General features: G+C 39.4%; 1 protein-coding gene across 1 annotated transcript; it reads right to left on the bottom strand.

Moving 5' to 3' along the window:
• Window positions 1–4693: 4693 nt before the first annotated feature.
• LOC137285258 (myosin heavy chain, striated muscle-like) lies at window positions 4694–15812 on the bottom strand. Its single transcript, XM_067817568.1, has 28 exons — window positions 15615–15812; window positions 15280–15423; window positions 14888–15044; window positions 14665–14692; window positions 14075–14378; window positions 13821–13884; window positions 13469–13567; window positions 13122–13225; window positions 12634–13035; window positions 12210–12380; window positions 11615–11918; window positions 11276–11346; window positions 10899–10986; window positions 10650–10767; window positions 9922–10179; window positions 8531–8996; window positions 8210–8419; window positions 7950–8095; window positions 7689–7779; window positions 7428–7484; window positions 7199–7285; window positions 6697–6863; window positions 6386–6464; window positions 6006–6251; window positions 5703–5899; window positions 5458–5551; window positions 4975–5175; window positions 4694–4859 (listed from the first exon to the last, which is right to left on the bottom strand). Exons 1-28 carry the CDS (start codon window positions 15810–15812, stop codon window positions 4707–4709), a joined length of 4704 nt encoding a protein of 1567 aa, XP_067673669.1. The 3' UTR covers window positions 4694–4706.
• Between the last annotated feature and the right edge of the window lie 9792 nt (window positions 15813–25604).

Raw genomic sequence — 25604 nt, forward strand, 5'->3', positions numbered from 1 at the left:
GGTGTTATGACACATATTATTAGTGTTCCCCTGAAGAAGTAAAATATAATTTAGGACGTCATTTGATCTACAGTGCAAAGATATCTCTCAACATTACTCCAGATGTGGCCAACCTATATGCAGACTAATGGTCTTGCATATGCCACCCCCTGTGTATGTACAGGTTATGTTAGAGCAGATGTGCACATGTGTGAGCTAGAAATACATGTTGTCCCTCACACCAGAACCCCAGAGTCATATTCCCCATACTAACGTACACCTACGTTCTCATTCTCAGATGGTTACTGTGGTGGAAAACTTTTTCTGCACATTCTGATATTTTATTCGTCATCCAGAGTCTATTCTACGCAAAAACTGCTCCTCTCTCGATTACAATTGCGAATGCTGTCAACGCAAACGGCTTTCGTGTGAAAGTATTGTGTACTTTGTGTGTATTTGTCTGTTTCTTATCATACCGTGGGTAAAGTATGTAACTATTTAACTGTTATAGCTATATGTTAAGTTAATTATAGTCTGTCTTACGACTCGAACTATACCCTCAGCAAAAACACACAGGTGATGATGATTCCTGAAATTTCAAATATTTTTAGATTAGTGTTAACTTGTTATAATTTCGCTATTACAATGCTGGATTGTGTACAAATACAAAACGCATCTTCGGAAACGGTAAGATGTCTTGGAGAAAAGGTTTAGTTAAGAGGAGTGGTGAAACACTCCTGCAAACCAAACACTGCCATTGAACGTCTAGAGCCGGGGAATCTCAGTTTGCAGTTGCACGCCACCTCAATGTTCACCCAAGTACCATCAGTCGCTTATGGAACCCATGATGCGCTAGTCTACTCGAAGTGGTAGCCCTAGGATTACTACTGCAGCGCCGGGTAGGTACGAGGGGATGTCAATAAGTTTTGAGCCTTGCATAGAAAAACACAAAATATTGGTATGAACCACATTTATTTTTCAACATAGTCCCCTTGTGAGTCAAGATATTTGTTCCTTTTCTGCCAGGCGCTGATGCCATCTCTGTAGAAGGCGCCATATTGGTCCTCAAACCAAGCGTCAGTAGCAGCAATAAGGTCATTATCATCCTGAAATCTACGACCACGCAAGTGTTTCTTGAGATTTGGGAACAGATGGTAATCACTTGGTGCCAGGTCTGGAGAGTAGAGGGGATGCGGCAAGATTTCGTACCCGCATTTCTGGACAGCAGCGGCTGTAACGCGAGAGGTGTGTACTGGAGCATTGTCTTGATGTAGAAGAATACCACGTCTGATCTTGGCCGGGGCTTCTCCTTGACTGACTGTCGCACTTGCCTCAACAAGTTACCGTAATATTCCCCATTCATTGTTCTTCCTTTTGGTAAGTAATCTATGTGGATGACGCCTTTGCTATTCCAGAGGACTGTTGCCATAACCTTCTGCACTGATCTGGAGGCTTTGAACTTTTTGGTCCTTGGAGAAGTGACATGTTTCCATTCCATGGATTCTTGTTTGCTCTCAGGATCATAGTGGTGGATCCAGGTTTCATCACAGGTTACTAGCCTAAAGTGAAAATCTTCTGGATTCTTGTTGTATTTGGTTAGCATAGAGTTGCTTATGGTGACCCTTGTTTGCTTCATTTCATCTGTAAGCATTCTTGGCACCCATCTTGCGCCCACCTTAGACATGACGAGATGTTCATGAAAAATTGTCTCGATGGATCCGTGTGAAATGCCTGTTTTCCTGACTAGTGCTTGTTGTTGGGCGACCTGGACGGGGGTCATCTTCAAGACTCTCTCTACCATGCTTAAATTCATTGACCCATCGTTTGATGGTAGCAGATGAAGGGGAAGACCTCCCATAAACTGCTGAAAGCCTTTCGTCAATGTTCTTCGCTGAATTTCCTTCAAGAACTAAAAACTTAATTACTGCTCTATACTCAATTTTATTCATTTTCACTGCCGTGAGGGGGGTCTCTTTCTGTCAGTGTGAGCTGTTCAATAACTTCTGAGGATACCAAAACTTATATATCACATCAGCCACACCCCAAGGTTCAATGTCGTACGATAGGAGTACGTGTCTATCGACGTTGAAGTTTTACCCAGAACTGTGTCGCCCAGGTGGACTGATATGGTGTTGGAAGCGTCATGGTGTGAGAGACATCCTACGCCCAGAAATGTAACTTTTTGTCAAGACCTCAGAAACACCGAGCATTTGTGGGATAAGCACGGCCGATGCATAATTGCAGAAGGACTGGGCAAAAAGTCCACAAGGTCGAATTCAAAGACTTATTCATCCCATGCCAAGACCGTGCAAAGCAGTTTGGGGGGTTCATGGTGACCACAACAGGTACTGAGGGCAACACTCTACTGGGAACAGAGGCCTTAGCTAATGAACGTTTTATAAGCTGCACATGTTAACCTATCATTGATCTTTTACACTTTACGCTGTGAAATGTGGTCGTATTTGATCCAGAATTACAGTTATCTCACTTTAACGTAGATTAAATTCGTGAAAATACATATGCGTTTCATTTGAGGGAGAGTATGTATCGCATTACAATTGTCTGCTACTTTCATTCCTGTTCAAAAATGAAACATCTGGATGGTACAATGTGAATATGAATGATGCTCACATGTCAAATATATGAAGGAAACTCATTCTCTTTTTTCGTAGACGGTGGGATAGGTTAGTTGTTAAACTCGTCACATCGATGACCCTATTTGGGATTACGCCTTTCACTGCAGTGTAGATTCTAGTACGTTGGTTAGGGTGAGACCCATCGGGGTTCGTCCCCTTACTCCCAGAGTTCACAAGGAAGAAGTATAAGCAACTGAGTTGGTAGTCCAGATGACGCACTAGGTGCACCCCTCTTGCAACTGGTCCCATTGGCTGAAAGCCACGGTACATGTCTCCCGCAGTGTTGTATAATCTGTCTACCATGTCGCCTGGTAGCTGATCCATGACGTTTGATATCGATGATTATAAGTCGTCCGTTTAAGATATTGCAGATTAGTCTAAGATGCTTAGCTAAAAATCAAAGGCTCCGATATTACTTTGTCAGGCGACACACAACACTCTGAAGTCACCTTGCATTGACGTCTCTATTCCGTTGTCGTCTGTCTGTCTGTTATCAAACGTGCTCTTGGTTACCCACGTCACGATGCATATTATTTGTCATCGCTTCATACAGCATCCAGACAGGAACCTACTCCACAGCACCACCTATCTTGGTTTACAGAGGTTTCACTCGGCCTCCTACACTGGTGTAAAACTCAAGTATTCGTTTTCCAACGGATAAAATGTCTCAGTTCGGCTCACAATTAAACAGCGACACGGCAACGTTCTCAATGTTTACACACGGTTGACGTTGATCATATGGTTGACGTTAATCGCAGATGTAAATAAAGTGCTTTAGAGAAGCATTTTGACCCAAACGTAAGCCGTCATGACACTTCATCATTTGTTTTCCTGGTAAAGTATATCCTAATGTAGGGGCTAGGCGTGTAAAACATAACAGCCCGTCAGTCATCCCTGAACGAGGATTGCTAATTGTTCTGGTCGACACCGTCGTTTTTCGTCGCTTGTTTCCTGCCTTAGGTTAAGTGTTATATTTGGCCCCTTGGAAAGCAATACAGTTCACTCCACCACCATGTATAGTATAATAAAACACACTTTCGCCTTGAACAATAAAGATGAACAAGAGGACGCGAAAGTGTGTTTTAATACACTGTTTATGGCGGCAGAGCAAACTGTATTGTTTTTCTAAGGTGCCAAATATAACACTTAACCTAAGACAGAAAACAAATATTTTACGTCCATTTGACACTAGTGTAATCACCCAATCTATAAAACAAACTCGTGATAGTTTAGGTAGTTGTATATAAACAATCCCTTTCAAAACACTTGAAAATTGTAAAATTTCAGACCTTCCAAGAACGATCAACTATAAATATTGTTTGAATATTTTAGTATGACTTGGACTTGTACGCATACATATGTTATCAGTTATGACAATTATTTTGAAACCTACCTAAACTGATACTATTGAGCCAGGTCACCGGCGGATTAGTGATCGAACAAACTTTCATCGTGACTTATAACTTTCAGTATGTCTTATCCTGGAATAAATCACCCTTGTAACTGTCAAATGTATTCCTGAAACTACACGATTAATAAAGCAAGGTTCAAATTAAGACGAGTGCAGTAATGTAAGATTTTTCTTCTTTCTGTTCACTCTTTCTGAGAAGGCCGTTAATGACATTATTTGTGTAGGTAGCTAATATGTACAACGGAATCACAAGTTTCCAGGAGACTATCAGCAATATATCCAAATGATTGCAGCAATATGTGTATTTGTAAGTATATACATAATAATATATAGATCTATAGATAGATAGATTCAACTTCCCAAATACCGGTCGTTTGTTTGCCCCCTTGTCACAGGACTAATTCAAATCCACAATATGAAACCATGACATCTCATCATGTATAGCATGCCATCAGACTATCAAAAGGCAGTTCTTGGTGCTGGACCACTGCACAACATACACAATATAAAAGCAATCTTTGCAGCAATAAATATTTTATTACATATGATACAAGCAGGCCATCTCACAAAGAAAAGATAGCAGTATTATAAAAAAAATTATGTCTTTTGATGCATCCAGAGAACGCACTGAATTTCAAAACTGGTTGTCGCCATCAGATTATCTCTATCTTGACCATGAATTAATACGATGTGTCGGGGTAGACGGTGTAGGTACGAGTCTTCCTGCTGTAACTGGCCATGGTTTCTTCAGCCATGCTGGCCCTGGTTTCAGCATCCTCCAACTCCTGTTTCACCTTGCGGTATTTGTTCATGTTCGTGGTCGCCATCTCCTCCTGTATGAAAGAGCCAAAGTGTTGTTATTAATGAATAATTATCGATAAAAATAATCCAATAAGTGCTAGTTTGTATCAAGAGTAACTTTATTTCACTCCTGGAAGTCGTACTTACAGCATCAGCCACCTGGGACTTGTATATCTTCATTTGGCCGCTCTGCTTGTCAACGATGTCCTGCAGTTTGTCTATGGTCTTCTTGTCTTCGTCCACCTTGTAAGTCATCTCTTTGACGCGACGTTCGTATTGACGACAGTTCTTGACAGACTCAGCATGACGCATCTGTTCCTTCTCAAGTTCATCCTCCAGATCTCTAACCTGGGAAAAAGGAAATACCGTGTTGTAAATACAGATAATGGGCTGAGCATGGAAAATACCATGCACGCAAATTCATATTTTCTTTAATTTTTCTAATATGTGGCATTTATGACAGTTATGACATTCACCATCGTAACTTCTGATATTTCGTAGGAATACAATGACATGAAGAAATTGCCTATCTATAAGATGGTGAACAGTGTAGGGCAGCAATGTTGCGCTACTTGCTAAATTTCCCGGAGAATGTACGTTCACGTAGAAGTAGTTACAGTTATGACATACCATTTTAGCTTTGGCCATCTCACTCGAACTGGCCTTTGCAAGTGCCGCCGACAGATTTTGCTCCGCTTCGTTGAGTTTGATCTGCATTCGGCGTCTGAAGATCAAGCAGCAGTATGAATATACCATGTGACAGTTGTACTTACTTAGCAAAATACATTTTACGATAAACTACATCCAGCAGTCAGACTCAGCCATCCATGATCCTGCAAATACGTTATGTTGTGTGCTGTTTCAACTTTACGTACCTGGTCTCCTCCAGCTCTTCTACCCTAACGGTGCCTTCGGTCTCGTACTTGGATCTCCACTGAAGCATCTCCTGGTTGGACTTAGACAGTTGGCGCTGTAGAGCTGCTCGAGCTTCCTGCTCCTCCTCAAGCTGTTCTCTAAGGCCGACCATTTCAGTGTTCATGTTCCTCATCTCAGTCTGGAGTCGCTGACGCACCTGAGGTGACAAAAGTACGTTAGGGCGTGTATTTAGACTATATGGAATTGAACTAACTTTACGGCCATTATATATGCCTTATGTACATCTGACCTGTGATACTTACTCTCTGTTCATCATCAGCGGTACGTTTCATCTCATCTACTTGGGCACACAGAGAAGATTTCTCCTTGCTGAGCTTTCCAATTCGGTTTTCAGTCTCCTCTAATTGACGGGTAAGGTCAGCGGCCTCAGCCAAGCATTTGTTCTTCTCTGTCTGCAGGTCGCTGATCTGGATGGATGCTTCTTCAACCTGTGTATTCAGCTCAGCCATCTGGGTTTGCATCTGCTTGGACATCACTCCGGAACATCCCTATAAACGAAACATACAAATTCATTCGATGAAGATTAATGACATTAACATATCTAAGTTTGCTTTGTATTTATATCAGTATTTTATATCAGATGTATAGTGAATGATATAATTGATAGTGACTTAAGTAATACCTTATTTTGCTTAGCATGTTCTAACTCATTTTGAAGATCATCAACGTCAGCCTTTAGTTGGTTCTTTTCCTTGTCCAACCTGCAAAATAATTCATGTACCTTGAAGTATGTCCATTAACTGATCTGTGAAGATTCAGCAGATACCATATCTCTATTCGTTCGTTCCGTCCTTCCTTCGTAACGTCATGTACATATTTATTTATGTTCTTTTGTGAATTAGGGGTTTTAATGTGGAATGGTTCGGATGTGGGATGATATGTTAACTTATATTGTAACACATGCCAAAGCATCATTCATTACGCAATGTATACCTTTGTTTGACCTTCTGAAGTTGTTCCATCTGATCAGTCATCTCAGTCATGGCATCCTTCTGCTTCTTGCGGAAGCTGGCTATCTGAGACTCATGCTGGGATGATGCCTCTTCCATGTCATGCTTCAACTTTTGAATCTCCGTGTCACGCTTCTTGATAACGTCCGTCTGTTGGAATGGGTCAAACAATTTATAAGTTCAATCCTACGATCTTTCATATTGAACGCAAATAAAATGTATAAGTAACATGTTCTGTATGTGTCTAAAGTATTCTTTTGATAAAATGAAATGACAAATACTGAAACCATTACTTTTCCCGTAGTCGTAGTAGTAATAATATACTTCAGAAGCACCAAAGATTGACGAACCAGTGACTTAATTGTAAAAGTTATATTATTAACATTGTAAAGTATCCTTTGGACGAAATCAAATTACTTACATATGTATTTTAACATATATCTTCAACGATGATAGAGGTAATTCAAATATTGATTTCAACTCACCTGTGACGTAATTGTGGAGTTGGCCTCTTCAAAGCTCTGTGTCATGTTGTCCAGTTCATTGACTAACTGTGTTCTCTGCTTCTCCACCTTGAAAAGAAACACGCATGCAATGACGGAACAGTTATGCGTAATATCACATGTCGCATCTTAAGTTGTATGACAAATGTAGCATGTTCCAAACGTCTCTATGAATTCAATAAATATTCAGAATAAACTATGCATGCGTTACCTTTGATCTAGACTGTCTTTCCAATTCAAGTTGTTCCTGGCACTCATCGAGGTTGTTCTGTAAAAGGAACGGGTGTGTTGAACTTGCACTAACTAATCATACATGAATAGTCCATATTTAATGTCAACCATTTTGTTCGTGTAAAAGGTAATTCATAAGCATAGTCGCATTGCCTTTTGACAGACTGGCCAATTTTCTTACATGGCAAATGCACCTCAGTCGTATTTTTCAAAGGACATGACAGGATGTTTAGCTATGTACCTGGAGATCTTTGATCTTCTTCTGTTGCTGGTTACTGTTTGTCTCAGACTCCTCCAACAGAGACATGAGCCCTGTGATTTCCTTCAGTTTCCTGGAAAAGGTCATGCAAAGGTGACGTGATGTGTTCACAAACAGAACGTCAGTAAAGATTTGCGATTTCACTAATGATACGCAACAGGTGCAAACGGGTGTCTCCCAAAAATATTCCTATTGGAAGGAATAAACTTTAGTGCAGTGGTGAATTTATCTCGCAGTACTCACTTCTTTATCGTTTCCTCTGCTTCTGTCTTCAAACTATTAATATCTTCACAGTTACTCTGGGAGACTTTCAAGTCCTGTTCAAGTTTTTTCTTGGCCTTTTCCACATCGCCACGCACCTTCTTTTCGTGTTCAAGCATGTCTTCAAGCTGCAAAATATTTACATGTATGAAATATTGGCTGGCAAAACAGATAAGTTATGGCTAATTGACTGTTTTCATAAACGTCAAAAAATGTGCGACAAATTTTCTGAAACCACCTACCTCTCCAATAGCACCCTCAAGCTTCTGCCTTAATTTGTTGAGATTTGCACATTTGCCCTCCTCTGTCTCCAGGTCTGATTTGGTCTTGGCAAGTTGATCTTCAGCATCCTTCTTCCCCTTGGTGAGCTTTGCAACAGTTTCTCCCAACTGTGTAGTTTCATCTGTGAGAGATCGGATTTGCGAATCTTTTGCCTTGATGTCATGTTGACTCTGAAAAGAAAGAACAGTATTTTCAATTTACATTCTTTATTTCAATACATATTTTCAAATGTGACTGGTATTTTGAAGCAATACGGTACCTGTCAATTGAACACCACTTACCTTTGCCACTGCTTCCTCAAGAGATTCTACATTTGTCTTGAGGCCACAAATTTCAGTGTCCATCTGTTTTTGTTTTTCGGTTAACTTGGCGTTGTTAGATTCTTCCTCTAATACACGATCATTCAGCTCCTTCATTTGAACATCGGTTTCTTCCTTTTGCTTCAGGAGCTGCTCTATCCTCTCTTCACAGTCATCGATGGTATCCTGTTGGGTTTGAACCTGTAAGAACAAGTTGTTCTTGGCCTCTGTTAAGGTCACGCTCTGTTCCTCGAGCTCTTTGCATCTCTGTGTCACCTTCTCAAGTTCATCTTTTGTTTTACCAAGTGCCTCCTCTTTCTGTTTCATCTCATCTTCAGCTGCAGCAACACTGAGGAGTGGCTTGACCTTGGTGTAGAATCTCCACCAGCACCAGTTCCTCATGGCCAGCCATTTACGGATATTCTTCTGGATAAGTTCCAGGGAAACTCTGAGAACAAAGAAGTTTGTGTTACAGAATAGCTACCAATGATGTTTGTTTACTGGCAAAGAAGAACATTTACCTTCATGTCGGAACTGAAACAATTTAAACCTTCCACATGTATAGTGATCCATTCGTAAACCAACCCTTCACACATCCCTAAGAGCAAATTTACAATTCTTTCTATAACATGAGTATGTGTGTGTTGCAGCAGTATAACAATATGTTTGCAAACAATCCAGTGAGTAATGCCATACGATACGATGGCAGAGCATGTGTGTGTGAAGTAGCTATACCAGGTGTTCACGAAAAGATGAATGTAATCTGTCCCACCTGGCACTCACACAGAAATGCAAGTGTCAATTATTCTTCTGAAATAATCTGAGAACGTATGGTTCAAGTCAAAACAAGGAACTGTATCGGAAATCATTATTGTCACAGATGCATCAAATTTGGAAATGCCTTCTACGTATCGACCATGAAACGTTTTCAAAGCTTTACTTGGGCCTTTAATCTTATACACTTGATCCATCAACTTCTGATCAAGAGTGGCATGTGACGCTCTATCAAATCTTAGTTGCATCTCAAAAGTTGTTTGATTTGGGACAATAAAGATTACCATCAATGTGTTGCATAACATATCTTTCTCCCAAAAGTTTTTATATTACTTATAAGCATCAAAACATCCGTGCGTCAGACTGCTTTGTAGCATCGGGAGGGTTGGTAGTAGCACTGGTGGGTGGTACTGGTAGGACAAGAAATGTTCACTCTTTTCACGAACACCTGGTGTTTTCAATGACATACATTGTTAGCAATGTTTTCCTTACACGAAAAGAATATTTGTTCCAAAGGTAAAACACTGCGTATTCGTTTCCACTGACGTTCTGTACGGTATTCTATCAAATCACTCCATATTAAAATAGACAAAGCATACCTTTTATCATGGAGATTCTTCAGATATTTCCTCATAAGGTATCCACGAATGTGAGCTTGGAACAGAGCAACAATCACCGACAACCGTTCATCACGGATCTCTTCCAAGTAGCCAAGGACTCCAGATTTGAAGAAAACTTTAGTGTTGCCCAGACGGTATTCATCCTGACCCATCTCCAGGGCTTCTAAAATCTTGCCAGACACGACTTTTCCCTCAACAAATCCTTCAGGGATGGCATTTGGAGCCAAGATGGAATACCTGAAAACAAAATGTGTACTTTGTATCCATTCTGTCGCATCATAAGTTTTCACATTCACTGGAGGGTGTCACTGGAAATTGTCAGACCCAGCCAGCCGGCCAACAAGGATAATTCACAATGTCAACCTCAGCAAATATGATGATGCATTATCTTACCGAATGTTTTAAGCTATCATCAATAGAAAGAAACATTTTGACAGAAAGGACAGGAAACAGCTGATCAATTGGCAAAACAGTGACCTATGAATATATCACGCGACATGCACCGACTGACGTGAACGTACGCTGTATTCATGTAGTTGGGTATAAGGCATTAGTTGGGCGTTTGAAAACCCGAGAGGGCGCTGTACACGTAAATTTGTTCAGGGTTACATGGACAAATCAAGGTTCTTACATGAGGTAGGACAATGTGTTTTGCTTGTTTCAAGGGATGTATGAGTGGGAAATAATGGAGATAATATTATGCCTACCTCTGTTTGAACTCAGAGTAGATGATTCTACTGGGGAAGCCCTTCCTGCAGATACGGATACCCTCAAGGACACCGTTACACTGGAGCTGGTGGAGCACAAGACCAGCGTCAATCAAACCTAGAATCATATACGTATGTACTTCACTATCAAATTATGCTTTAGTGCAGTAAGCTTTGAATGTGTTTTAATGACACACATTGTTTAAATTATCCAGTTAAACTACCATGAGCCTTAATCATTTTCCATACCTGGTGTCTTGGTCTCGTTGGGAATGATGCAGCGCACAAAGTGAGGATGTGTGGAGTATAGATTCTTCATCAGTTTGTTCAGGGATTCCTAATGAAAACAGGTTATCGTAAATTTCAGAACGCCTAGCACATGTAAAAATGGCATATGCCATAACATATGCAAGAAAATACTCTATTTTGGAAATCCGTTTGATTTAATCCGGGGTGAGTGAGTTTAGTTTTACACCACACTCAGCAATATTCCAGCTATATGGCGGCCGTTTAATTTATACTCATCAGAAACATGTGTGTGAAGGTGCATGGAGAAACGTGATCAGTTATCTATATTGAAGATCGCAAAATATTGTTATGTAACGTAGGGAGTAAAATGAGTATACCCTGTGTGTAGCAGAGATGGTTTGGAAGGCAGAGCTCTTCTTCTTCTTTTTACCACCGCTGGCTTCGGCAGCTTCTGTTTGGTATATAGATTATATGTAGTCATTGTAAAACATTACATTAAACTGACAATGTCAGTGTGACGTTGTATTACACATCACAGTTAATTAGTTATCATTAGGATACCTCAAACGACACCAAAGTAAATGGACCATCTAACTTCATGTCACATGTCTGAGTAAAGTTACGTTTACACATCACCATTTCGTCTGAAATAACCACTGTGATTGGTTAATCAATTTGAGTAAGGTGCAGTTGCAATGTCGTCGCTGAAAACAAACCTCCAGCAGGTGGAGAGAAGAGCAGCTGGACAAGTGGCTCTTTAGACTGTTTCAGGAGATCCACAATGGTCTCGTTGACAGGGTCCTTGTTCTTCTCAAGCCAGCCTCCGATGTTGTAGGGAACTGTTCCAGCGTAGTGCTTCAGGGCGAAGTCGCCGTGTTGGCCACCCTTCATTGACTTGTTAGGCTTAAGGAAGTTTGGAGATTTGCCCATGTGATTCTCAGTTAGTTTGTCCTTGAAAGTCTTGTCCGATGCTTTGGGGAACATACACTCTTCTTCCAAGATTGAAAGAATGCCAAGGGGCTGAAGTAGAAAAAAGACATGATGGAGACATTAATAATACAGAAACAGAACGCCAGCGCAAAGGAACACCCAGCACCGAGCTCCCTCTGAAACAAACCCCTACACTGGCTTAACTGGATCACCAAAACTTGACGATGACACAAGGTGTTCGAGTAAAGAACACCACCAACGACTAGAATGCACGAAGCAAAGCCATGCGTAATAGCATAAAACCACTAAATATAGATTGGGAGCATCGACATACATACGACGTACATAAACTGTTATAATATGACATAATGCAACACACACCTTTTCAATAAGCTCAATGCAGGCCTGAAGGTCCATTCCAAAGTCAATGAACTCCCACTGGATGCCTTCCTTCTTATATTCTTCCTGTTCCAGAACAAACATGTGGTGGTTGAAGAACTGCTGCAGGCGCTCGTTGGTGTAGTTGATGCAGAGCTGTTCGAAGCTGTTGAACTGGAAACAAAGTAACAAATGCAGTGAGGTATTTCTCAAATTGTCTATTTCCTTTGATGGCAAGTCCACTGCTATGTAGCATGAACCTATTAATGTAATCGGAACCCATTGTTGGGACACATAAGTAGAAGCGATTTGAGGTAAACATAAACATTAATTCAAATGAGAATGTTACATGAAACCATTCTGTAATTTCGAGTCCAATACCACAGTAACGGCAATATCAATAGATATATAACGCATTTATTCTCACATCAAAGATTTCGAAGCCTGCAATATCCAGAACACCAATGAAGAACTGCCTCGGTTTCTTGGTGTCCAGGGAATGGTTGACTCTCTTCACCAACCAGTTAAAGAGACGATCGTAGAGGGACTTGGCCAAAGCACCGATGGAGTAGAGAACCTGATCCTTCGTTCGTCCTTGGGTGACGTAGTCCATGGCCACCTTGATCTTGGGTTTGCACAAAGCCTTCAAGAAGTCACCACAGTTGACACCCAACAAGAAGGAAACCTTCTCAGCCTCAGCAGTTCCATCAGATTCGGCCTGCTCACCCTTCTGCTTGAACTTCATCTCGCCCATGTGGAGGATAGATCCTGTGCACTTGTAGGCACTGGTTTTCTCCTCAGGAGTAAATCCGAGCACATCAAAGGCAGCCTATAAACAGAATATAGACGTGAATTCTGGCATGCATAGATCGTTATGTGCATTTGATTCTTATGTAACATGTCTAGAATACGTACGTCTGTCATCTTCATCTCCTCTACATCGTCGATGCCGTTGACCGTGAGTACTCCTTGATTGATAAAGGAGAACAAACCAGAATCGGGATTTGCCACAATTGTCTCTGAAATGAAATTATGACGTTAAAGTCAACGCATTGCAAGCTGTGTGTTTACAGATGTGACACAATTCTTGAATAAATCATGGCATGTATAACTGAATAAAGGGTACAATGTATGCGACAATATGAAAACATTGACGTCTACTTCAGAGATTGTAATTCCATTTAAGGTCTATGAATACGTAACGATATAAAGAATTTATTGATGATGACTTTAGTACTATAAACATGAAATCTGTTTCTTACCTGCAACTGATGGTATTGCTCCAGATAACATCTGGTAGAAGATGTGATAGTTCCTCTCTACAGACTGCTGATAGGTGACACGAGATTTCTCTAGCAAATCTGTTAGGAGTCGAAGCAATATTTTGTTATAAAATCGATCAAGATTAATAACATATCATTTATCAGGAATTCACTTAGCTCACAGTATACTATTGTTCAGTGTTCATGTTTCCACACAGTGTCAGAGGATAAAGTTTGATTTACAAATTTACCTAGGTTGTGAGTACTGTTGGTGGCAATGACGGTAATAGCAATGCGGACATTGTTATTTTGCCTTATACATGTAGGGATATCTGTATTATAGGTTACTTACATGTTTCAATGTCGGCGCCAGCAATTTTTCCGGAGGAGGCGAAGTGGATTCGAACAAATTTACCCTGCATAAAACATTAACACCATTAAGAAACAAACTTGCATGCTATTATTCCAAAGTCAGCATTGTGTACACCATAAACAACATTCAGAAAGGACCTAATGCAATGTGTTCATTGGTGTGACAAACCCGATTCAGTAATGTTATATGCACCACTTTGTACTCATTAGCGTTTGCGACATATGTATACTTACGAATCTGGAGGAGTTGTTGTTACGTGAAGTCTTGGCGTTACCATATGCTTCAAGAACAGGGTTAGCCTGCACAATCTGATCCTCTAGCGAACCCTGCAACAAAACATCACATTTGTAACTTGTGTAATTAGATAGAAAAGGGAAAATTTCAGATGATGTTTTGTTAAATAAATATATACTGCGTCTAATATCACTAACCTTTTTATCGTCTTGCTCCGCGTCTCCTTTACAGGCGGCGGCGACAAAAGCGAAGTAGGCGATGACCTTCTTGGTGTTCTCAGTCTTTCCTGCTCCGGATTCACCACTGTATAAAATACCACATTGTTGCCATATATGCCAAATGTACTACACATTTTTATATATGATGTTGCACCATCGTTCATTTTTAAAAAGTGACACAACAACAGAAACTAGAGAATCTTACACTTTACAGAATATTAAGCAATGCACATCAAATGAATCCATCAAATACAAAGCTGTTCTCATTGTTTCATGACCGTGAAGATGTATATCTCAATGCTAAATACATCCAAGCAAAGTGATAAAATGAGACCTATATAGGGTGGAATTGTGGTGACTATTGTACTTACGTAATCAACATAGACTGGTTTTCACGATCTGAAATAATAATTATAAAGAATGCATAAGTGAATGATTGAGTTGTGATAATCATTCCCTGTTCAAAATATTGCGATTCTTAAGTGGGCCTTGGTACGACTGAACTTGTAATTTCACATTTATAAAGACAAAGAGATTGCTCTGATTGAAAATGTGAACATCATCATTCCTCCTTAAATTTGAAATAATGATTACCTTGCACCATAAACTGGTAGGCGTTGTCAGAGACGGAGAACAAGTGAGGTGGCATCTCGGTCTTCCTCTTGCCTCTGTACTTGGCCACGATGGATGGGGTGTAGATGGGGAGACGGCGGTAGGGGTTGATGGCGATGCAGAACAGCCCAGAATAGGTCTGTAACAATGCGATTTATATTGGAGTGATGTTTGTGCAGGAAATGTATTTCAATATATGGATTATGAATTATTAAACGATACGTTATCTAATAAATGTAATGTTCCAAACATATTTGCAGTTGAGGATACGTTCACACTGACTTTGTATATCTCAGTGATAATGAAAATCGTTGTAACGTAATATATAATGATAGGAATAATTTTGTACACATTTCAATATCAGGATTACTCACGTAGATCAACCCAGAAGTATATCTGGCTCTCAAGTTGTACAGGACGCTGGCCTCGTTGAGGAAGGTCATGTTGGCAATGTCCTCGATCTTTTCGTACTTAGGAGGGTTCATCGACTGGATGTCGTCCTTCTTAAACGTCTTCGTCTGAAAATGAAGGGTTTCATTTGTTTAGTTTCATTCGTGACATTTCAGGGATGCACTGTAAAACAAGTAAAGTACTTGAAGTAACGTTTCTGTTCTTACGAAAGTTTGTAACATGAAATGACTATCCACTGCTGTATAATCGCACGTGATTTCGATACACCATACAGGTTCATATCTTGTCGAAATCGCACCTGCTTTGAGTCAACAAGGAGGACTGTGACGTCATCGCCTGCTGTACTCTGTATTTCAGCGGCAATAAATCCCTGCTCTTCATCGGGCGCCCAGCAAGATTTCTTGGCGTCGAAGCTTTTAGTCTGCTCCTTCATCAGCTTCTTGCGGTCTACAGCAAGATATTGCATCTCGGGATCGGCAGGGTCGTAGGATGCCATGTTGACGTGAGTCGAAATACGACGAAATCAAGAAAGACTGTAATCGATCAGCTCTGCAGATAGAAAGATAATTAATCTTCATATGTTCTGTCTCCAAGTATCTAGATTAGGAACATTACGTTTTGCTCGTATGAAAATCCTTACTCGATAATATCATAAATATATTGATCAGATAATAAGATGTGTGCTGTAATTTTTGGAAACTGTTTTAGAAGTAGTAATAATGTTACTAGACATCAACTAACAGGATGTTAATGACACACTATAATACATTCATATTCAACAATATAACTGTTCCGATTCACATGGTTTTCTTCTTACCAATATGTCTCAACACATCATATATAGAATAACATGAAACAATGTCATTACTTACAACGAGAGCTGTTCTGTTCTCCTCACATATTGTACCCCTTATATACCCTGACTAGTTGGTTTCTTATGTAAGCTATCTATGATAGCTCATGTTCTATTGCCAGACAAATGGCGTAACCCCTTACCGAATACGGCAGTATGCTAAGGTGGAATCGATTAACACTGCGTGACGTTGATCTATGTTGCAACCAGCTTTAGTAATGACGCAATATAACGGAGCAATAATGCTGCGGCACTTTCAGTTTGGATTTCAGTTGATGATCTTATTACAAACATACTGGAATACAATATTGTGATCATATCATTACCTGTTATCAGAGGGAGAGAAACAGTAATATTTATGTTTCTACAGAATGCATAATGTCATTCTTTATGCCTTCACAGTTGTGTTCGTGGATATGTGGAACGTGTCAGAACATACACTATTTAACATTCTCATATCATGCTATATATTTCTTCCAGTACCTAAACATACATACATGCATGCATGCATGCATGCATGCACGCACGCACATACATACATACATACATACATACAACACAGATACATGCATAGATTCATAAATGGATCAGTATATATGAATTTATTAATATTCTTCAATATCATGCTGACTATCGCATTTTATCTAAAAACATTATTTAATATTTTGGAGTTATGATAGATATGTTATCTTTGCTGGCGTTCTTTTGCAAACGCTAACTTTAAGTTGGGTATTCGTTTGAGATACAAATTATAGAGACACCTTTGAACATAACTCCACATGGGACAATGCTCATGAGCACTAATGGACTTGCACCTACCACCCGTTGTGTATGGACCGTTTATGTCAAAACAGATGTGAAAACCAGACCTACATGCTGTTCCTCAAACAACACAGAAGTCTAATCTTGGAAATGCTACTTATTGCTACTTAAACATGCATCTATGGCCACAACGGTGAGCCTGCGATATGGAACGCTGTCCTCACATCGTGGCATTTTAGTCGTCGCTACTGGACTATGTTACATCCAGTACTAACGCCTCTCTCCCATTACTTCCCATTACTTGCATGTTGTTTGCGCAAGGGAGTATCGAGCAAAAGTGTGGTGTGCATGTGCGTGTTTGTGTGTCTATAAGTGTTTAATCAAGCGATAAAGAGTAAAATGTATTCATCTGTTTGAGCTACTTGCTGATTCTATGAACAGATACGATGTTTCCCTGGTCACTGATAGTAGTGGCAGGATCCAGTATTGTTCAATGTGTGTGGAACTGATCACGAAATAACAAACAAATCATGTCGATTACAGTCTGAAAAGTAACTGTTGGGGTTCCATAATTGTCTTGTGGGAAAGACACAAGGTACGAATAGACATCTCATTCCACAATGTAAACGTAACAAGTAAACGTCAATGCTTTATGGTAAGCTGATTGGTGACTGGAGATGTGGACGACATGTTGGCAGTACTTCTCAAAAGACTCATGGAACTCATGCAGAAGGATACATTAAGGTCTAATGCTGTGGGAAAGTTACTCCTCTCTATATATGACTGTCTTGGTCACAACACTACCGCAGTTAAGCTCAGGTAAACCAACGATCCAATCAGAGTAGGCTTGTTTGGTCCGCTGGTGCCTCTTGGTGTCCTGGGTATGTTTCATCTGTGTTTGATTGCTTGGAATACAACTACTGGAAGATCAAAAGTTTGTTTGAGAGGTTTTAGAAAACGGAAGAACGAAAATACGCAATACGAAACTTAAAGGTCACATATACTCTAATAGGGTACAAATGCACAATCACTTGCTGATGTCGTTATAAATGAAACCCCGTCATTAAAACTGCTCATTTCGATCTTTAATTAACTTAAATCGACCTTTTTGTCAACAGTGCACAATTCTCAGCCGCAAACGAAATTTCAGCCAATCAGAGCGGAGTGTCTCCGTAGTAGGTATAGAAATGAGGGTCTGTGCAGAATTCATCTACATTTCAGGGGTTAAATTATTTCGTTTACTGGTTTGTACAAACATGAAACCGCGAAAGCTATTGTGAAAAATGAAAGCTATATGTTCTCACAATCTATTATGACTTAGTTTTTTCTCCTACTTTGCCTAGTGTTCGAGTTACAGCCCTTGTTTTCATAGACGATTCTGTCAAAATCACTTGGTGTCGCTAGTTTGTAATCCGTGTTAGGAGGTATAAACCTACACGTTATTTGTCATCATTCACTTGATGCTCAGTTAATGAATTTATAACAGGTATAATTAGTGTTAACGAAACTTAGATTATCCGACAAAGGCCACCATTTGGCATTTCTTGTGTCTGGATCGATCAAAGAATTAACCGATAACACGCTGATTGATTCATTAGTTTTATGTGGATTTAAATGGGGGATTTGTCAAAAGGTAGTGTTTATGTATGTACATTTACTGGTCTATACTGAATACACTCTGTGGTATATGTGTCTATGTAAAAACAACACCCTTCTTTCACAGGATTATACAATAATATCATTACATTGATTGATTATTGGCTAACTAGTTACTTTTTTAAAAGAATGACGCACATTATATAATTAGTTGCCAGGTGTGCTATCTTGGGTGACCAATGAGGCTATGCAGCAATGTGAAAAACCTGAAACGATACATTGCGTATATTCCATTGTTGAAAGACACATTACTTGGGAAATCTGCACATGATTTACATATCACTCGTTTTTGTGGAAATTGATGGATACTTCCTCGAACAAGGTAAGAGCCTGACATTGCTCCTATAACTTTAATTTGTTTTAATTTTAATATGTAATATGTTTTGTGTTTTGTTTTTATTTAGTTGTCGTAACTTTCAACAGAATCATTGTTTTCGTCGTGAAGTTGTAATGATACAGATGACATACACTAGGGCGTGCGTGCGAATTATGATTCATATAGGCAAACTATAAAATGTCTAGATATTACATTCCTGTTATACATTCGCAGATCGCTTCTTTTTATGAAGTTTCGAAATGCCCTCAAGTATGATTATAAAGTAATTAGGATTATGAGACCAAGTATAAAGACGTAAACTGACAAGTGTCTACATACTGGTGAGTGAATGTTTACAAACCAAGTAAATTTAGCAAGTGTAGAAATTTATCGCGCAGTATTTTCACTTCGACTCCGACCTCGCTTACGTTACGTTACTTATTATGTCATGCAAACTCCATTTGGTCCTGATTCAAATACATATTTAACTACTAGTAGAAAGTAGTTTCGATTTTCTAACTTGATGAAAACAAACCATAATCTCATTAATTCAAATGGACTTTAGTCCGTGACTTCACGATTTTCAAAAATGGCAGAGCCCTGTCTGAGAATGAATGCTATATAAGTTTGTTTTCATAGACTTACAAAATCAAAATTACTTTCTACTGGTAGTAAAATCTGTATTTTTATTGATGGACAACAGGCCTGTGCATGGCATTGCTTCTAACATAACAATTTCACTCATGGAAGCGAGGTGGAGGGCACGATAATTAGCAATATTAATGTCACTTCGACCCCCACCTTGCTTCCGTGGAAGAAATCGTTATGTTACAAGTTGTGTCATGCAAAATAATTTTGGTCATGATTCAAATACACATTTAACTACTGGTAAAAAGTATTTTGGATTTTCTAAGTTGATGAAAACAAACCATAATATCAATAATTCTAGCCGACTTTTCCCGTGCCATTTTCAAAAATGGCGGCGTCCTGTCTGAAGATAAATGCTATTTAAGTTTCTTTTCACCGACGTACAAAATCCAAATTACTTTTCACTGGCAGTAAAATATGTATTTTATTGATGGGCATAAGGATTTTACATGACATTGCTTATAACATAACAATTTCACTCTTCGAGTGAATCGAGGCGGGGGCCGATATAATATTATTTACGATAATATTGGCACTTCGACCACAACCTCCCGTCCGAGGAAGAAAGCGTTAAATTCATGCAAAATCCTCTTAGTCAGCAGTGTGTGGTAAGCAGTTTTTATTTTATAAACTTCCATTTTCTATCCTGGAAGCGTGGTTGGGGGCGAACCATCCAATTTATTGTATCCCACAGGCTTCCACACGCTCGCTTCGCACACACACACAACCAATTTAAGCACAAGCTACGAGGTCCGGTGGAAATCTGTACACAGTGACACCATCATCCGACCCCATGGAGCAATTGACGGCAACACAACAATTCGGCATGTCTTTGGTGACGTTGAAAAATCAGCAAAATGACGAGCTTTCTACACATTTTCTATACAATTATGTAATTGGAAATCGTTCCTTCTATTATGTCACGTCCGGTTCTCTGACGACTGTGTTACGTAACCGTGTCTGTGGTTTCGTTTGCGGGCAAGAGAGAGCCAGACGGCTTTTTAGCAACTTTTAAGCGCTTGGTATTAATTAACCACAAGGTATTTTTTTTTTTTTAAAAAAAAAAAAAAAATGGTGTTTCGTTTATGACTAACCAGAAGTCTTCCATATGCAGTGATAAAAAGAGTACCAAAAATTGAGTTTAGTGGTCCTATAAAGTGATATTTAACAACCAAGACGTCACTAACATTTGCACGTGCCATCAACACAAGTACAGAATGTATACTGTTGAAAATGTCATATTGAAATTGTCAAGCTGCAGGTTGTTCGCAATGGTAGTTTTGATCCAGATACATGCTGCATCGCGAGTGATACACGTTTCTCACAGTATTCGATTCAGATTTGGGGTCTTGTCAATGCATTTTGTTTACATATGCAGTTTTGTGTCAAGTATGATCTGACGTACGCACTTCTACCATTCCTGAATACATCATGAAGTAACTATCATTGATAGAGACGTGCGTATATTCGAACTGACACTGATGCATCCGGTATGGTAGGCACGTCTTCCACTTTCCAAATTTCTTTAAACATTACCCCGTCTCCATCTAAAATATCTATAAAGTGTGTGTACGTGCGTGTTTATGTGCGCATGTGGATTAACCCAAACAAGCGGCAATGCATTAGGGCATACATACATACATACATACATACATACATACATACATACATACATACATACATACATACATACATACATACATACATACATACATACATACATACATACATACATACATACATACATACATACATACATACATACATACTTACTTACTTACTTACTTACTTACAGACAGACACACACACAGACACACACACATACAAACATACCTAAATACATACATACATACATACATACATACATACATACATACATACATACATACATACATACATACATACATACATACATACATACATACATACATACATACATACAACACATACTACATAAATCAAGATACATTTTCTTACACATAATCATCATACGTCGATATACACGACACATACTACATAAATCAAGACTGACAAGCGAAAGACATGATGCATCTGCTGACACATACAAGATATTGGTCTTGGACATTCGATATCAGTGTGACCACGAGTGAAGTACACGATAAATTGAATTAGCCTATCTCTATCTGTTAACACTTACAAGATATTTCGATATTTCAATAAAATATTCTGTCATAGAATCTTTATAAAATACAATATAATACATACATACATACATACATACATACATACATACATACATACATACATACATACATACATACATACATACATACATACATACATACATACATACATACATACATACATACATACATACATACATACATACATACATACATACATACATACATCAGGTACTGTTCAAATCCCAGATTCGTCCTGATTATGGTCTGCTGGTCTTCTGTCCTCTGACTACGTCCTTTCCAAAACTGTGGCGTGCACAAGCAGGTCCATAATTAACTCTGTACAATTCGCGCTTTCATAATCCATGCCGTGATAAACAAAACAAGAATGAAATTCTGTGCAGAATGCTATTGAGAAACAGAATATACTGAAATGCGGACAGCACAGAATCTGTTCTCTCTGTGCTCAAGCTGTCACACTTCAATCCAACTTAACTGTCGGGAACAGAGATGTTTACAACTACGTTTGATACTGGAAACACATGAAACAAAGCAGACACGACTGCGGCACTGAAACACACAGCCGTGTTTGCAGTATTACATTGTGCAGTGTTTTCACGAATGTTTCCAGCCCAGCAAAGTTATTATACTGTTTGCATCTCTGCACTCAAATTTAACTTTGCAGTGTATACTTTCTTTAATGTTAATGACAGCGATAAGCCAGAGTCACTCTTTCACTCGGTTTTACACATCGCAAAAACGTAAATGTGTTTGTTATGAGTTTGCTTCCCCCACGTGGGTATATTGTATTAAAAGCCAATAAACACATTTCCGAAGTCCTTGTTTAAGGATAATTCCCTGTACGATTTCAGCGTTATTATGAAGATGCGTGATGGCACCCGATGCAGAAGCAACGGCATCACCATATGCTACACTCTTGAATAGTTAATGTGAGCATAACTCGTTTGTGCCTCAAAATGTGTGTAACCAACATTCGTAAATATCAAAAGTAGGAGCCCTTTGAGTACTGTTCAGCCGTCGTAACATTGAATGAAACTAGCAAATGCCTTATTATAACCATTAGAGTCTGTACAAACTCATTTAAACCATTCCGATTTTATCGTAATTGGGTGTTTGATATTAAGTACCATTAAAGAGATGACACAAGGGTTCGAGAAAAGATGAGCTAACCCTGGCCGTTTTGGTCAAAACGGAAATGTGCTCCACATGTCTCCTACTTTACTGAGGTCTTCAGTATTCACACACTGAACAAACAACATCTGTGTAGGAGAAGTAGAACGCTCTGAAATCTTAGTACAAGAAGCATGTTCTGTTGTACTCCAACTTGAAATGTTACCTGACATAAAGGGGCAGTTGACTATTTGAGATCTCATGACATCCCTGCTGTAAATCAGTAGATTATTTTGTGTTGTGGAAGTGTTTTGTCACGCTTGTAATACTCACTCATAGATATATAACATGACACACATCAGGTGGTCTCTCTTATATTACTACTTCAGGTGAAAAGGTGAAGGATATCAGCGTTTACATATACTTGATGCTTAATTTGATGCGGGTGTTTCACGCTTTGATATTGCTGAAATTGTGTTGAAAGGTGTGTAAAACCATACTCACTCATTCACTCACTCAGACATTCAGCTTCTTGCCAAAATTACCATCGTCCTTTGACAGTATTGACTTTTAATTTTCCCCAAACGACGTGTAATATTGCACCAGTAGAATTATTACATCGACTTCCAGTTACATTCCTGGGGCTAAAACGGTTAGTACATTGCTAAACAGGGCTTTGAGACGATTGTGATTGAAAACATCGCGTCACATTTCAAGCAATACTTACATACGTTTAAGGTAAACATGTAAACACACACCCATCGCTTGCAATACTCGGGATAACACATTACACAGTTTATCTGTCTGCCTGACCTGTAGAACATTTTCCTGTTGAGCCAGAGGTCATGATTGCTGAAACGTTAGCAGTGCTATCTACTGCTGTCATTGGAGATTCATCCAAGCCAGACCTAAACAGATCCCGACGTATTTGGGTAAAGGAATATTGATAGATCTGCGTTGAAGGTATCGGTCCTAATTGTGTCCAGATGAATTAGAAAATGGAGACACAAATTCCCATATATAGCATTATTTTCTAGCACTTTAGTGACTGGTTACCACAAACTATTCTTTCTTAAAAAGGGACTTAACATCGACCTCTTAAAGAGCATTTTTGTATTCTGTCATTTGTTGTGTAACAATAATACGACGGCACGATTTTTACGATTCCGACTTTTTCATTGTAAATATAAATATCCTTGTAAACCGAGATCAAATTCATAGAAATAAAGAGGAACTCTCTGTAAAACTGAAATTAGAGTCAGCATGAGTAGACCGACATATTGACACCAGCGTTCGAAATAACCGCCGGCCCGAGGCCCAGTGCCAGTTGTTACTGTATAGGGCCGGCAGTTTCAAATATATGCAGGCCCTCATGGCCTTCAGTAATTATCTGTCAATTATTTTTCGACTGGAATGTTTCCCCATTTCTCCTTTATTAGTGCTCGGGAATCATCTACGGTCCATCATGTTACGATAACTTTAGTTTCACTTCCAGGTATTTAAGCACCGTAGAATCTCAACACAAGTCTAACAAATAGTAACTCCCATATGTGCCATAGACTTCGTTTGATTTTGTATAGACTGAAATTGAAACTGAGTACAGTGTAGTCTATTTCGTGCTTATTGGTTTGACCACGTGAGCCTGCAGATTTCATTCAGGGCTTGTAGACTTCATGGCCTTCATGTATCAGTAGGCCCTGATGGCCGACTGGTAAATTAAACTATTTCAGACACTGATTGACATCATTAACATTTTGTATGTATAACAGGTATATATAAATATATGTGTGTGTGTGTGTGAGTGTGTGTGTGTGTGAGTGTGTGTGTGTGAGTGTGTGTGTGTGAGTGTGTGTGTGTGTGAGTGTGTGTGTGAGTGTGTGTGTGTGAGTGAGTGTGTGTGTGTGTGTGAGTGTGAGTGTGAGTGTGAGTGTGTGTGAGTGTGTGTGTGAGTGTGTGTGTGTTTGTGTGTGTGTGTGTTTGTGTGTGTGTGAGTGTGAGTGTGAGTGTGAGTGTGAGTGTGAGTGTGAGTGTGAGTGTGTGTGTGTGTGTGAGTGTGTGTGTGTGTGTGTGTGTGTGTGTGTGTGTGTGTGTGTGTGTGTGTGTGTGTGTGTGTGTGTGTGTGTAAATACTCAGTGTCCAATCCGGACTGATAACCGGTATAAGGCTGTTGTTATTGATGTTGTAGCTCATACACATATACATTAAACAAAGAAGAAACATTGTAGCTATAATAATTATATTTCACATTATACAAGCAGTTCACTCAGCAATGTACCGACACAAGAATCGGAAAGTCCGACTCCAGTCATAATCAGGATCTAGTCTACGTAAACTCAGTACTATTTGTTTACACTGAGTCTTACAAACCCTAGCAGGGAAGTAGTCAGGTAACCTTTGGTTGACGTATGACCGTCCAGTCAAATTCGAGAGGACCGAATGGATTTAACCAATCACATAACAAATACTGAGTTCGGCGGGGATTCCCCGGTCACTGACACTGATCTCTCAACAAATGAAGACACAGACATTTGGCCCCTCAGTATATTTGAACACTTTCGGAGTTCTGCTGACGCTTACCATTATCTAATATTTCCGAAGCTGACATCCTTAAATAATACCACAATGTTATTTTCAGCGACTGTTTACTCACCGTTGTGGCGTTCTTATTGTGCATCAGACGGATAAGCGATAGTGCGGAAAATAGCATTCGGATTCGTTCGGGTACAAACCTTTTCGAGAAAAAAAGTTTAAAGGTATGTGCTGATGTCAACTTTAGAG

Source organism: Haliotis asinina, chromosome 5 (assembly GCF_037392515.1).
Source record: "Haliotis asinina isolate JCU_RB_2024 chromosome 5, JCU_Hal_asi_v2, whole genome shotgun sequence".
In the NCBI taxonomy this organism is placed as follows: Eukaryota; Metazoa; Mollusca; class Gastropoda; order Lepetellida; family Haliotidae; genus Haliotis; species Haliotis asinina.

Coding starts and splice junctions, on each gene's coding strand:
- LOC137285258 (XM_067817568.1), bottom strand. CDS start 15,812: ATGGCATCCTACGACCCTGCCGATCCCGAGATGCAATATCTTGCTGTA. Junction 8,096..8,209: donor TTGAGGGTGCTATTGGAGAG/GTAGGTGGTTTC, acceptor AATATTTTGCAG/CTTGAAGACATGCTTGAACA. Junction 5,900..6,005: donor CCGCTGATGATGAACAGAGA/GTAAGTATCACA, acceptor TTGTCACCTCAG/GTGCGTCAGCGACTCCAGAC.